Source organism: Pseudorasbora parva, chromosome 10 (assembly GCF_024679245.1).
Source record: "Pseudorasbora parva isolate DD20220531a chromosome 10, ASM2467924v1, whole genome shotgun sequence".
In the NCBI taxonomy this organism is placed as follows: Eukaryota; Metazoa; Chordata; class Actinopteri; order Cypriniformes; family Gobionidae; genus Pseudorasbora; species Pseudorasbora parva.
Window position 1 is genome coordinate 48,196,926 of NC_090181.1, and position 12,991 is coordinate 48,209,916.

At 44.2% G+C, this 12,991-nt stretch overlaps 1 protein-coding gene across 1 annotated transcript in view; it reads left to right on the forward strand.

The window, feature by feature from the left end:
* Positions 1 to 12,991, forward strand: part of dph6 (diphthamine biosynthesis 6) — a 228,992-nt gene that overhangs the window by 113,213 nt on the left and 102,788 nt on the right. Inside the window, exon 9 of the mRNA XM_067456290.1 lies at positions 10,375 to 10,519. Coding sequence (XP_067312391.1) covers positions 10,375 to 10,519 — 145 coding nt within the window. The remainder of the gene's footprint in view (positions 1 to 10,374; positions 10,520 to 12,991) is intronic.

The following is a 12,991-nucleotide window of genomic DNA, read 5'->3' on the forward strand; positions in this document are numbered from 1 at the left end:
AGTTAGGGACAGGTGTGGTGGTGTGGGTCAGTTTAAGGGTAGAGTTAGGGTCAGGTGTGGTGGTGTGGGCCAGTTTAAGGGTAGAGTTAGGCACAGGTGTGGTGGTGTGGGTCAGTTTAAGGGTAGAGTTAGGGTCAGGTGTGGTGGTGTGGGCCAGTTTAAGGGTAGAGTTAGGCACAGGTGTGGTGGTGTGGGTCAGTTTAAGGGTAGAGTTAGGGTCAGGTGTGGTGGTGTGGGTCAGTTTAAGGGTAGAGTTAGGGTCAGGTGTAGTGGTTTGGGTCAGTTTAAGGGTAGAGTTAGGGCCAGGTGTGGTGGTGTGGGTCAGTTTAAGGGTAGAGTTAGGGTCAGGTGTGGTGGTGTGGGTCAGTTTAAGGGTAGAGTTAGGGTCAGGTGTGGTGGTGTGGGTCAGTTTAAGGGTAGAGTTAGGGTCAGGTGTGGTGGTGTGGGTCAGTTTAAGGGTAGTGTTAGGGTCAGGTGTGGTGGTGTGGGCCAGTTTAAGGGTAGAGTTAGGGACAGGTGTGGTGGTGTGGGCCAGTTTAAGGGTAGAGTTAAGCACAGGTGTGGTGGTGTGGGTCAGTTTAAGGGTAGAGTTAGGGTCAGGTGTAGTGGTGTGGGTCAGTTTAAGGGTAGAGTTAGGGTCAGGTGTGGTGGTGTGGGTCAGTTTAAGGTTAGAGTTAGGGTCAGGTGTGGTGGTGTGGGTCAGTTTAAGGGTAGAGTTAGGGACAGGTGTGGTGGTGTGGGTCAGTTTAAGGGTAGAGTTAGGGACAGGTGTGGTGGTGTGGGTCAGTTTAAGGGTAGAGTTAGAGACAGGTGTGGTGGTGTGGGTCAGTTTAAGGGTAGAGTTAGGGTCAGGTGTTGTGGTGTGGGCCAGTTTAAGGGTAGAGTTAGGGACAGGTGTGGTGGTGTGGGCCAGTTTAAGGGTAGAGTTGGGGTCAGGTGTGGTGGTGTGGGCCAGTTTAAGGGTAGAGTTAGGGACAGGTGTGGTGGTTTGGGTCAGTTTAAGGGTAGAGTTAGGGTCAGGTGTGGTGGTGTGGGTCAGTTTAAGGGTAGAGTTAGGGTCAGGTGTGGTGGTGTGGGTCAGTTTAAGGATAGGGTTAGGGTCAGGTGTGGTGGTGTGGGTCAGTTTAAGGGTAGAGTTAGGGTCAGGTGTGGTGGTGTGGGTCAGTTTAAGGGTAGTGTTAGGGACAGGTGTGGTGGTTTGGGTCAGTTTAAGGGTAGAGTTAGGGTCAGGTGTGGTTGTGTGGGTCAGTTTAAGGGTAGAGTTAGGGTCAGGTGTGGTGGTGTGGGTCAGTTTAAGGGTAGGGTTAGGGTCAGGTGTGGTGGTGTGGGTCAGTTTAAGGGTAGAGTTAGGGTCAGGTGTGGTGGTGTGGGTCAGTTTAAGGGTAGAGTTAGGGACAGGTGTGGGTCAGTTTAAGGGTGGAGTTAGGGACAGGTGTGGTGTGGGTCAGTTTAAGGAGAAGGTTAGGGTCAGGTGTGGTGGTGTGGGTCAGTTTAAGGGTAGAGTTAGGGACAGGTGTGGTGGTGTGGGTCAGTTTAAGGGTAGAGTTAGGGACAGGTGTGATGGTGTGGGTCAGTTTAAGGGTAGAGTTAGGGTCAGGTGTGGTGGTGTGGGTCAGTTTAAGGGTAGAGTTAGGGTCAGGTGTGGTGGTGTGGGTCAGTTTAAGGGTAGAGTTAGGGACAGGTGTGATGGTGTGGGTCAGTTTAAGGGTAGAGTTAGGGTCAGGTGTGGTGGTGTGGGTCAGTTTAAGGGTAGAGTTAGGGTCAGGTGTGGTGGTGTGGGTCAGTTTAAGGGTAGAGTTAGGGTCAGGTGTGGTGGTGTGGGTCAGTTTAAGGGTAGGGTTAGGGTCAGGTGTGGTGGTGTGGGTCAGTTTAAGGGTAGAGTTAGGGTCAGGTGTGGAGGTGTGGGTCAGTTTAAGGGTAGAGTTAGGGTCAGGTGTGGTGGTGTGGGTCAGTTTAAGGGTAGAGTTAGGGACAGGTGTGGTGGTGTGGGTCAGTTTAAGGGTAGAGTTAGGGACAGGTGTGGTGGTGTGGGTCAGTTTAAGGGTAGAGTTAGGGTCAGGTGTGGTGGTGTGGGTCAGTTTAAGGGTAGAGTTAGGGACAGGTGTGGTGGTGTGGGTCAGTTTAAGGGTAGAGTTAGGGACAGGTGTGGTGGTGTGGGTCAGTTTAAGGGTAGAGTTAGGGACAGGTGTTGTGGTGTGGGTCAGTTTAAGGGTAGAGTTAGGGACAGGTGTGGTGGTGTGGGTCAGTTTAAGGGTAGAGTTAGGGACAGGTGTGGTGGTGTGGGTCAGTTTAAGGGTAGAGTTAGGGTCAGGTGTGGAGGTGTGGGTCAGTTTAAGGGTAGAGTTAGGGTCAGGTGTGGTGGTGTGGGTCAGTTTAAGGGTAGAGTTAGGGACAGGTGTGGTGGTGTGGGTCAGTTTAAGGGTAGAGTTAGGGACAGGTGTGGTGGTGTGGGTCAGTTTAAGGGTAGAGTTAAGGACAGGATCATTCGAATATACTCCTGGGTTTTTATTGATACGAAGCCATATGCTAATCGCTGAAGTAACCCTTTAAGGAAATGGCGGTTCAATTGTGCAGACCTTTGTTTGGGTCGCAGTGCTCTACATAAATACAGTGTTAGTCTCAACAAGTCTCCACCGCATTGCCTTCCTCAGCTCTTGTCCCTCTGCCAGCTTTCCTCTCTCTTTGTCCTCTTATGTAGGCGACTTTGACGTCTGCAATATTCACCCCTGCCTGAAAGCAGTCCTGCCTTAACAAACATGTCCGCTCACATTATCCACTGCATGCTCAGGTACGCTGGGCGGGAAGGTTATTCATGGGGATCTGCGTGACTTTGTGTTGAGCGCTTCCTCTCACTGTGGTTTCGATGTCCTTGAGGACATTGGCTGTGTTTATACCCATGTGTCCCGTACTTCTGCTCTCATGCTCAGCACCTGTGCGGTTTAATCACAGATCTGCACGCGTTATAATGATGCATTTGATGATTATGATAATGAGCACGTTAGCATGCCCGTTCTTAAGCCGGTTATGCCTAATAAGCCGACAGTGATCATGGTCATGTAAACGCGGTAACCCGTTTGTTTTACCGGAGTAAGGTCATAAACGGCGTAAGCATAACCCGGTCGGAACAGGTCGTTTTTGCCTCTTACCCTGATTTCGCGCGGCATGTAAACGCATTAACCTGCTTTCTGTCGGCTTATTGAAGTCGGATGTCTGATCGGTGACGAACACGCAAACTTAGAGCAGATTTAAACGCATCCAGCGATAGTTTTGCATGAAATAAGGCCATATATCACAAACACAGACTCCTTTAAGACCCAGAGCATTGTAAAGATGTGTTCTCATCTCAGTCAGCAGAAGTAGAAGAGGTTCAGTCTAAACGCTGCATCATGAGGGATAATATGAGCCGTAAATCTCCAGCTCACGCTTTATTAACATCACAACTGACGGAACATTTGGGATACTCCGAGTCAGATACAGACATTATTATTTCTGACGTCACTACAAGGAACACTGCAAAAAAAATGCTTTTCTTACTTACTATATTTGTCTTGTTTCTACGCAAAATATCTAAACATTCTTACATTCTTTTGGGAAAAAATAACTCAAAATGAAGAGAGCTTTTGCTTAAAATAAGCAAAATAATCTGTCAAAGGGGTGAGAAAAATTATGTTGTTTTATTTTTGAATTAAGATCATTTTTCTTATTTTAAGCAAAAACTCACCCACTTCATTTTGAGTTATTTTTCCCCAAAACAAGACAATTACTTTTGCTTGTCTAGTAAATACTTGTTTTAATTTTTTTTAGATGTTTGGACCAGAAACAAGACAAAAATACTAAGTGAGAAAAGCATTTTTTGCAGTGAAATAACCCGTTTTTTTATTAATAAAATCATGTAAACGCGGTTGACTTGCGTTGTCGGTTTTCTGGTTTGCACGTAAACGGGGAAAATTGTTATTTCAGTAAGCTGATATTTGTGAGTTCTCTGCATGTAAACGTGCTCTTGCTCCTCTTGTGGAGTGTGTTTTGGGTCATGCTGTGGCCGCAGTCTCTGCTTCTGGCTCTATGCGGTCGCGAGTTTGTTTTTGCGTGTGTTTCAGTGGAGCAGCGGCTTTGAGGGGATGAAAACACATCGCCCAAGAAGGAAACTCCCGCAGCCACGCGGCCTTCAGCTCGCCCCGCCGCGCCCTCGCCCCGCAGCGAAGGGAAAATCCTGCAGGAAAAGCTCCCACATGCAGGAGTCCAAAAGAGTCTCCGTCACGCTGACAGATCCGCGCTGACACCGCTCCGGCCGCAAGAGGACGCGAGGGGGGCGGCTGTGCCCTGAATTAATGCTGCGCTTCCTCTGCACTCGCTGCACACACACACACACACACACTGGAGTATAATTAATTTAATTATCATACGGTCAACTGCAGATGACAGCGGGACATTAAAGAGATCTGAAATATTTATTAAAAATGTGCCGGCGTGCTGTAATCAGGTGGTGTGTGTGCCGTTTGAGGGGGTGTTTTTGCACTACATGTTACCATGAGAAAAAAACACACACACACACACACACACACACACACACACACACACACACACACACACACACACACACACACACACACACACACACACACACACACACACATTCTTGCCCAAACCCTCTAAATGCGACCCCAGTGACACACTTGAAGGCATCAGACTGAAGCTGCTCCTGTAGTTCACAGACCCGTTTTCTGATTATTTAGATTTATATAATTGACTCAATATCTTATCATTTTGACTTTTTATAGTTATGACTTAATATCTTATCATTTTGACTTTTTATAGTTATGACTTAATATCTTATCATTTTGACTTTATCTCATAATTATGACTTAATATCTTATCATTTTGAATTTATCTCATAATTATGACTTAATATCTTATCATTTTGACTTTATCTCATAATTGGTGAACAGAAACAGAGCTGATGGTGAACAGAAACAGAGCCGATGGTGAACAGAAACAGAGCTGATGGTGAACAGAAACAGAGCTGATGGTGAACAGAAACAGAGCTGACGGTGAACAGAAGTAGAGCTGATGGTGAACAGAAGCAGAGCTGATGGTGAACAGAAACAGAGCTGACGGTGAACAGAAGTAGAGCTGATGGTGAACAGAAGCAGAGCTGATGGTGAACAGAAAACAGAGCTGATGGTGAACAGAAACAGAGCTGATGGTGAACAGAAAACAGAGCTGATGGTGAACAGAAACAGAGCTGATGGTGAACAGAAGCAGAGCTGATGGTGAACAGAAACAGAGCTGATGGTGAATAGAAACAGAGCTGATGGTGAACAGAAACAGAGCTGATGGTGAACAGAAACAGAGCTGATGGTGAACAGAAACAGAGCTGATGGTGAACAGAAGCAGAGCTGATGGTGAACAGAAACAGAGCTGACGGTGAACAGAAGTAGAGCTGATGGTGAACAGAAGCAGAGCTGATGGTGAACAGAAAACAGAGCTGATGGTGAACAGAAACAGAGCTGATGGTGAACAGAAAACAGAGCTGATGGTGAACAGAAACAGAGCTGATGGTGAACAGAAGCAGAGCTGATGGTGAACAGAAAACAGAGCTGATGGTGGACGGAAACAGAGCTGATGGTGAACAGAAACAGAGCTGATGGTGAACAGAAACAGCTGATGGTGAACAGAAACAGAGCTGATGGTGAACAGAAACAGAGCTGATGGTGAACAGAAACAGAGCTGAGGGTGAACAGAAGCAGAGCTGAGGGTGAACAGAAGCAGAGCTGATGGTGAACAGAAGCAGAGCTGATGGTGAACAGAAACAGAGCTGATGGTGAACAGAAACAGAAGCTGGTGGTGAACAGAAACAGAGCTGATGGTGAACAGAAACAGAGCTGATGGTGAACAGAAACAGAGCTGATGGTGAACAGAAACAGAGCTGATGGTGAACAGAAAACAGAGCTGATGGTGAACAGAAACAGAGCTGATGGTGAACAGAAACAGAGCTGATGGTGAACAGAAACAGAGCTGATGGTGAACAGAAACAGAGCTGATGGTGAACAGAAGCAGAGCTGATGGTGAACAGAAGCAGAGCTGATGGTGAACAGAAACAGAGCTGATGGTGAACAGAAGCAGAGCTGATGGTGAACAGAAAACAGAGCTGATGGTGAACAGAAACAGAGCTGATGGTGAACAGAAAACAGAGCTGATGGTGAACAGAAACAGAGCTGATGGTGAACAGAAGCAGAGCTGATGGTGAACAGAAACAGAGCTGATGGTGAATAGAAACAGAGCTGATGGTGAACAGAAACAGAGCTGATGGTGAACAGAAAACAGAGCTGATGGTGAACAGAAACAGAGCTGATGGTGAACAGAAGCAGAGCTGATGGTGAACAGAAAACAGAGCTGATGGTGGACGGAAACAGAGCTGATGGTGAACAGAAACAGAGCTGACGGTGAACAGCGCTGGTGGTGAACAGAAACAGAAGCTGGTGGTGAACAGAAACAGAGCTGATGGTGAACAGAAACAGAGCTGATGGTGAACAGAAACAGCTGATGGTGAACAGAAACAGAGCTGATGGTGAACAGAAAACAGCTGATGGTGAACAGAAACAGAGTTGATGGTGAACAGAAGCAGAGCTGATGGTGAACAGAAAACAGAGCTGATGGTGAACAGAAACAGAGCTGACGGTGGACAGAAACAGAGCTGACGGTGAACAGAAACAGAGCTGACGGTGAACAGAAACAGAGCTGATGGTGAACAGAAACAGAGCTGACGGTGAACAGAAACAGAGCTGAGGGTGAACAGAAACAGAGCTGACGGTGGACAGAAACAGAGCTGACGGTGAACAGAAACAGAGCTGACGGTGAACAGAAACAGAGCTGACGGTGAACAGAAACAGAGCTGATGGTGAACAGAAGCAGAGCTGATGGTGAACAGAAAACAGTGCTGATGGTGAACAGAAACAGAGCTGATGGTGAACAGAAACAGCTGATGGTGGACAGAAACAGAGCTGACGGTGAACAGAAACAGAGCTGATGGTGAACAGAAACAGAGCTGATGGTGAACAGAAACAGAGCTGATGGTGAACAGAAAACAGAGCTGATGGTGAACAGAAACAGAGCTGATGGTGAACAGAAACAGAGCTGATGGTGAACAGAAAACAGCTGATGGTGAACAGAAACAGAGCTGATGGTGAACAGAAAACAGCTGATGGTGAACAGAAACAGAGCTGATGGTGAACAGAAGCAGAGCTGATGGTGAACAGAAAACAGCTGATGGTGAACAGAAACAGAGCTGAGGGTGAACAGAAACAGAGCTGAGGGTGAATAGCGCTGGTGGTGAACAGAAACAGAGCTGATGGTGAACAGAAACAGAGCTGATGGTGAACAGAAACAGAGCTGATGGTGAACAGAAAACAGAGCTGATGGTGAACAGAAACAGAGCTGATGGTGAACAGAAACAGAGCTGACGGTGAACAGAAACAGAGCTGACGGTGAACAGAAACAGAGCTGACGGTGAACAGAAACAGAGCTGATGGTGAACAGAAAACAGCTGATGGTGAACAGAAACAGAGCTGAGGGTGAACAGAAACAGAGCTGAGGGTGAACAGAAGCTGGTGGTGAACAGAAACAGAGCTGATGGTGAACAGAAACAGAGCTGATGGTGAACAGAAACAGAGCTGATGGTGAACAGAAAACAGAGCTGATGGTGAACAGAAACAGAGCTGATGGTGAACAGAAACAGAGCTGATGGTGAACAGAAACTGAGCTGATGGTGAACAGAAACAGAGCTGATGGTGAACAGAAACAGAGCTGATGGTGAACAGAAGCAGAGCTGATGGTGAACAGAAAACAGCTGATGGTGAACAGAAACAGAGCTGATGGTGAACAGAAACAGAGCTGATGGTGAACAGAAAACAGCTGATGGTGAACAGAAACAGAGCTGATGGTGAACAGAAACAGAGCTGATGGTGAACAGAAAACAGCTGATGGTGAACAGAAACAGAGCTGATGGTGAACAGAAGCAGAGCTGATGGTGAACAGAAAACAGAGCTGATGGTGAACAGAAACAGAGCCGATGGTGAACAGAAGCAGAGCTGATGGTGAACAGAAACAGAGCTGACGGTGAACAGAAACAGAGCTGACGGTGAACAGAAACAGAGCTGACGGTGAACAGAAACAGAGCTGATGGTGAACAGAAACAGAGCTGATGGTGGACAGAAAACAGAGCTGACGGTGAACAGAAACAGCTGATGGTGGACAGAAACAGCTGATGGTGGACAGAAAACAGAGCTGACGGTGAACAGAAACAGCTGATGGTGAACAGAAACAGCTGATGGTGGACAGAAACGGAGCTGATGGTGAACAGAAAACAGAGCTGATGGTGAACAGAAACAGAGCTGATGGTGAACAGAAAACAGAGCTGATGGTGAACAGAAACAGAGCTGATGGTGAACAGAAACAGAGCTGATGGTGAACAGAAAACAGAGCTGATGGTGAACAGAAAACAGCTGATGGTGAACAGAAGCAGAGCTGATGGTGAACAGAAACAGAGCTGATGGTGAACAGAAACAGAGCTGATGGTGGAAGTCTCTGTTCGGTCCGCAGCACACTGCGGTCCACTCCATGTTTTAAATTTCTCCCAGCGGCAGTGTGTCCTGATGACATCGCCGAGGCACGACAGCTGAAGACCAGATGATGGGTCTTCATGACGATTCAGACGGTGGGGATCGCCGCAGCACCATGCAGGAGGCAGAACATTTTTCCGGGCACTTCTGTGGACACACCGGGGTCGGCGCAGAAGTCCAAGCCGCTCCACGGCCGCAATGCAGGACGGAACAGCGGCGCAGCCGAGAAGCGGAACATCCCAACATCATGCCGGACGCCGATGACGCTGGCCCAGATGACGCTAGCCCGGTGCAAACCCCAGCCACCATGCAGCTTAAGCCCAAGGGAGACCACCAGTGAGCAGTCGCGGCGAGAAACATCAAATGTCCTCCAAACCAGAACCAACCGCAGCAATTCAAACATAAACATTAGAGAAGCGGTGGAAAACGGCGAAACGACGAACAACGTCCTCTCAGTGGCTGCCAGCAATCAGCAACAGCCCCAATTGTAGCTCTGACTGTTAGACTAGTCACAAACATAAGGAAATAAAATAAAATCTAAATCTAATAGTACAGTAACATGATTTGTGGGTGGAGAAGCGGTGAACAGACAACGCCAGCGTCCTCTCCCCCATGTTGCCTAGCAATATCAAATGACTTTATCTCATAATTATGACTTAATATCTTATCATTTTGACTTTTTATCTCATAATTATGACTTAATATCTTATCATTTTGACTTTATCTCATAATTATGACTTAATATCTTATCATTTTGACTTTATCTCATAATTATGACTTAATATTTTATCATTTTGACTTTATCTCATAATTATGGCTTAATATCTTATAATTTTGACTTTAGCTCTTAATTATGACTTAATATCTTATTATTTTTAATTTCTATCTCATAATTATGACTTAATATCTTATCATTTTGACTTTAGCTCTTAATTATGACTTCATATCTTATAATTTTGACTTTTTATCTTGTAATTATGACTTACTATCTTATCATTTTAATGTTTTGTCTCATCATTAGTATGTCATTTGACATTTCATAATTTTCTTGTGACTCATAATTTTGACTTTGAATCTCATTATGATTAGCATCTCTTAATTTTGATAATTTCATACAAGTATATCAATTTTGACACTTATCTCAATTGTCTTAACATATCATAATTACTCGTAGTTGACTTAATATCTCATAATTATGACTTATCTCATAATTTCAACTTTTTTATCGCATAGTTGACATTATAGTTGAGGTTATATCATATTTCCGATAATTATTCACATGTCAGTTTTGACGCATTTCGTAATAGTTACTTTGCATCTCTTAACTGTGACTTTTTATCTCATAATTGTCTTGGCATGTAGTAACTTGGACTTTTTTTTAAAAAGACATAGCTGATAACTACTCAACATCTCGTAATTCAAATGTATTTACATAATTATGACTTAATATCTTGTAGTTTTGACTTTTTATCTCATAATTATTATAAGTATGTCAGTTTTGACACATTTCATAATTGCTACTTGGCATCTCAAAATATTGACTTTAATATCTCGTGGTTAACTTTATCTCATAATTAAGACTTATCTCATAATTTCAACTTGGTGTCTCAGTTCTGATTGACCAAAGCATGTGGTGGACATACTGAGATGATGATCATATTCCTTTATTTTCCAGCGTCTTGGCCTGCAGGTTCACTGCTGAAGTGTGTGTGTTTTCTGGGTGTGTGTGTGTGATTTATTCCCGCGTCTCCTGCAGGGTCTCCAGCCGCTGCCTCTCAGTGGATGTCCTTGCCGGACCGCCATTGACAGGATGACAGAAGAGCTGGAATATGCTGATAAAACTACAGACGTTCAGGGAGGATGTCCATCAAACGCTGAGCGCAGTTGTCAGCCGGAGCGGGGTGAGATGTGTGTGTGTGTGTGTGTGTGTGTGTGTGTGTGTGTATTGTTGTTTCTGTTATAAAGCACATCATATTGTCTGCCTGCAGTATAAGTTTTACTTCATTGATTCCCCCCCCCCCCCCCTCCACTTGACTTATGGTGTTTAAGTCAAGTCATCTTTATTTATATAGCGCTTTTACAATGACATTTGTGTCAAAGCAGCTTTATAGTGTGTTAAAAAAGTGATGTTATCAGCGTATTTTAATTTATCATATAGCGACAGTGTTGGCAGATCTGTATTATAGTTTATACAACTATTTAAGACCTACTAAATTCACTTTATTTGGATAATAAGTTGAATAACTTTGATCATAATTTTAGTGTCCCCAACTGAACAAGCCAAGCCAAAAGCGACCAAAGGAACCAAAACTTGCTTTATTTTACAGTTAGCACAATGTAAGTAAACACTTTGAACGATCTACTCTTATTATCTGTATGACCAAAACTACGGAGTATTTGATGTTTCCTCTGTTGGATCGCGCCGACTCCTCACGCACACACTACATATTCCAGCATTGCAATCTTGACATCACTGCCTGTTCATTATCTTAATAAAATAGCCAGCCTAACACCGTGTCCTAACTAAATGCGACGCGATAAGATTCCAGCGAAAAGCAACTTGTCTGTCTACACCAGACGCGTCGCGACTACGAGATGCAACAAATCAATCAAAAACCCCAGCCAATCAGAACAGCGTATGGGCGGAGCTCTGGCGGCAAGCGCACGGCACCAGAGAATCATCTTGACGGCACTCGCATGGAAACAATACGTCTACGTTATCAAATTCACAAATATTACACCATTTAAACTACTAAAATACATACTGAGTTACTAAAACAATCGTTGTCATAGAATATACTTGTTTGTAGTTCTCAGTTTGAACGCTTTTGTTTCAATGTGTTTAATTTAAAGGTGGATTATCCTTTGCTACTTTTAGTATTACAAAGCTGGTAGCGTTAAATGATATTGAAAGTAACATTACACACTTTTCACATTAAATAAAGCACATAAACACTACCTGAGATTAGCATTGCCATGTTTTGTGTTGCTGTTCCAGCCGTGACGTCACACAAAAATAGAAACCATTTCTAAAATAAATTCATCGCGTGTCGCCGTCGCAACTGGTTAGGACAAAAACTCGAATTAACATGGACTGCTTTTATCGCGTGTCGCAGCTTCGCGACGCGTGTAGTTAGGACACGGTGCAACATATAAAAATAAAATAGTCAGTTTTAGCTTATAGTCAATAGTTTAAACAGTCAGTAGAAGGCTATTGGGATGAGTGACGTACAAAGCCTATAATAAATAATGGTTTAGCACTCAAATACATCATGGATATGAAAACATTTAGATTTGAATGAGAGACACTAACGCTGGTTACTTTCAGTTTCTCATTAAGCGATTTAGTTTTGGCTTGTTAACTTATATTTTCGAATTCTTGATCTGTTCTGAACAGCGTTAAACGTAAAGGATTAGTTGTGGAGCGAGGGGAACTAAAATAGCCCATAGCTGCAGTGTTTGTAGTACATTATAACATTTCGCTTTATTTACCGGTATTATTTCCGAATGCAATGAAATGCAACTTATACGTGACCCGTTTTCTCTCTCTCTCTCTCTCTCTCTCTCTCTCTCTCTCTCTCTCTCTCTCTCTCTCTCTCTCTCTCTCTCTCTCTCTCTCTCTCTCTCTCTCTCTCAAAAACATGAAATATATATTTGTAGTCTATTTTTAAGCCTGCAGCAAATTATGAATTGGTTAAAATTCTTGTTGGTTACCCAGTTAATTAGCGCCCCAAATATAGCTGGATCAAAGTAGTGAAGAATCAACTTTGCGTTGCGAACGCGTCAGTGATCAGAAGCGGTTGTGTGGAAAAGTGCTAAACTGAATTGTTGTGTGGTTTAGTGGAGAATACAGTCAAATGGGCCATTGGATATACAAGTATTTGAATGTAGATGGTTGTAGGCCTATTCATAGTTTTCAGTCACGTGACTCTCGCGGAGCCTTGTAGAGCAAAACCGCCATAGAACTACAACACAAGCCTGTCAAATTACCTTCTTAACACAAAAATATGTGAACAAGACGAACGCTTTGGGCACTTATGATCCATATACAGCAGCTGCTCAGCATTTCAATAACCAAAGCCAGCGGGACGTTTTTAAAACGCTTAACATGAACACACCATAGGATGAGCTGCACCTATAAGGATTCAATTAAGCAAAGTTTACCGCTAATCTAGGATCTGTTGATATGGGTTTTATTTTAAATCGAGTTGTTACACCGCTTGATTTCAAACAGATGAATTATGCAGTGAACCCGTTATAGAGCTGCTCAAGCAGACGGAGGGGGAACTGGTGACTTCTTTTAAACAATTAAAGTGCCGTAATGTACTAAAACATTCAGTGTACACCTTTCTGATGATGCATACAGGCGAGTA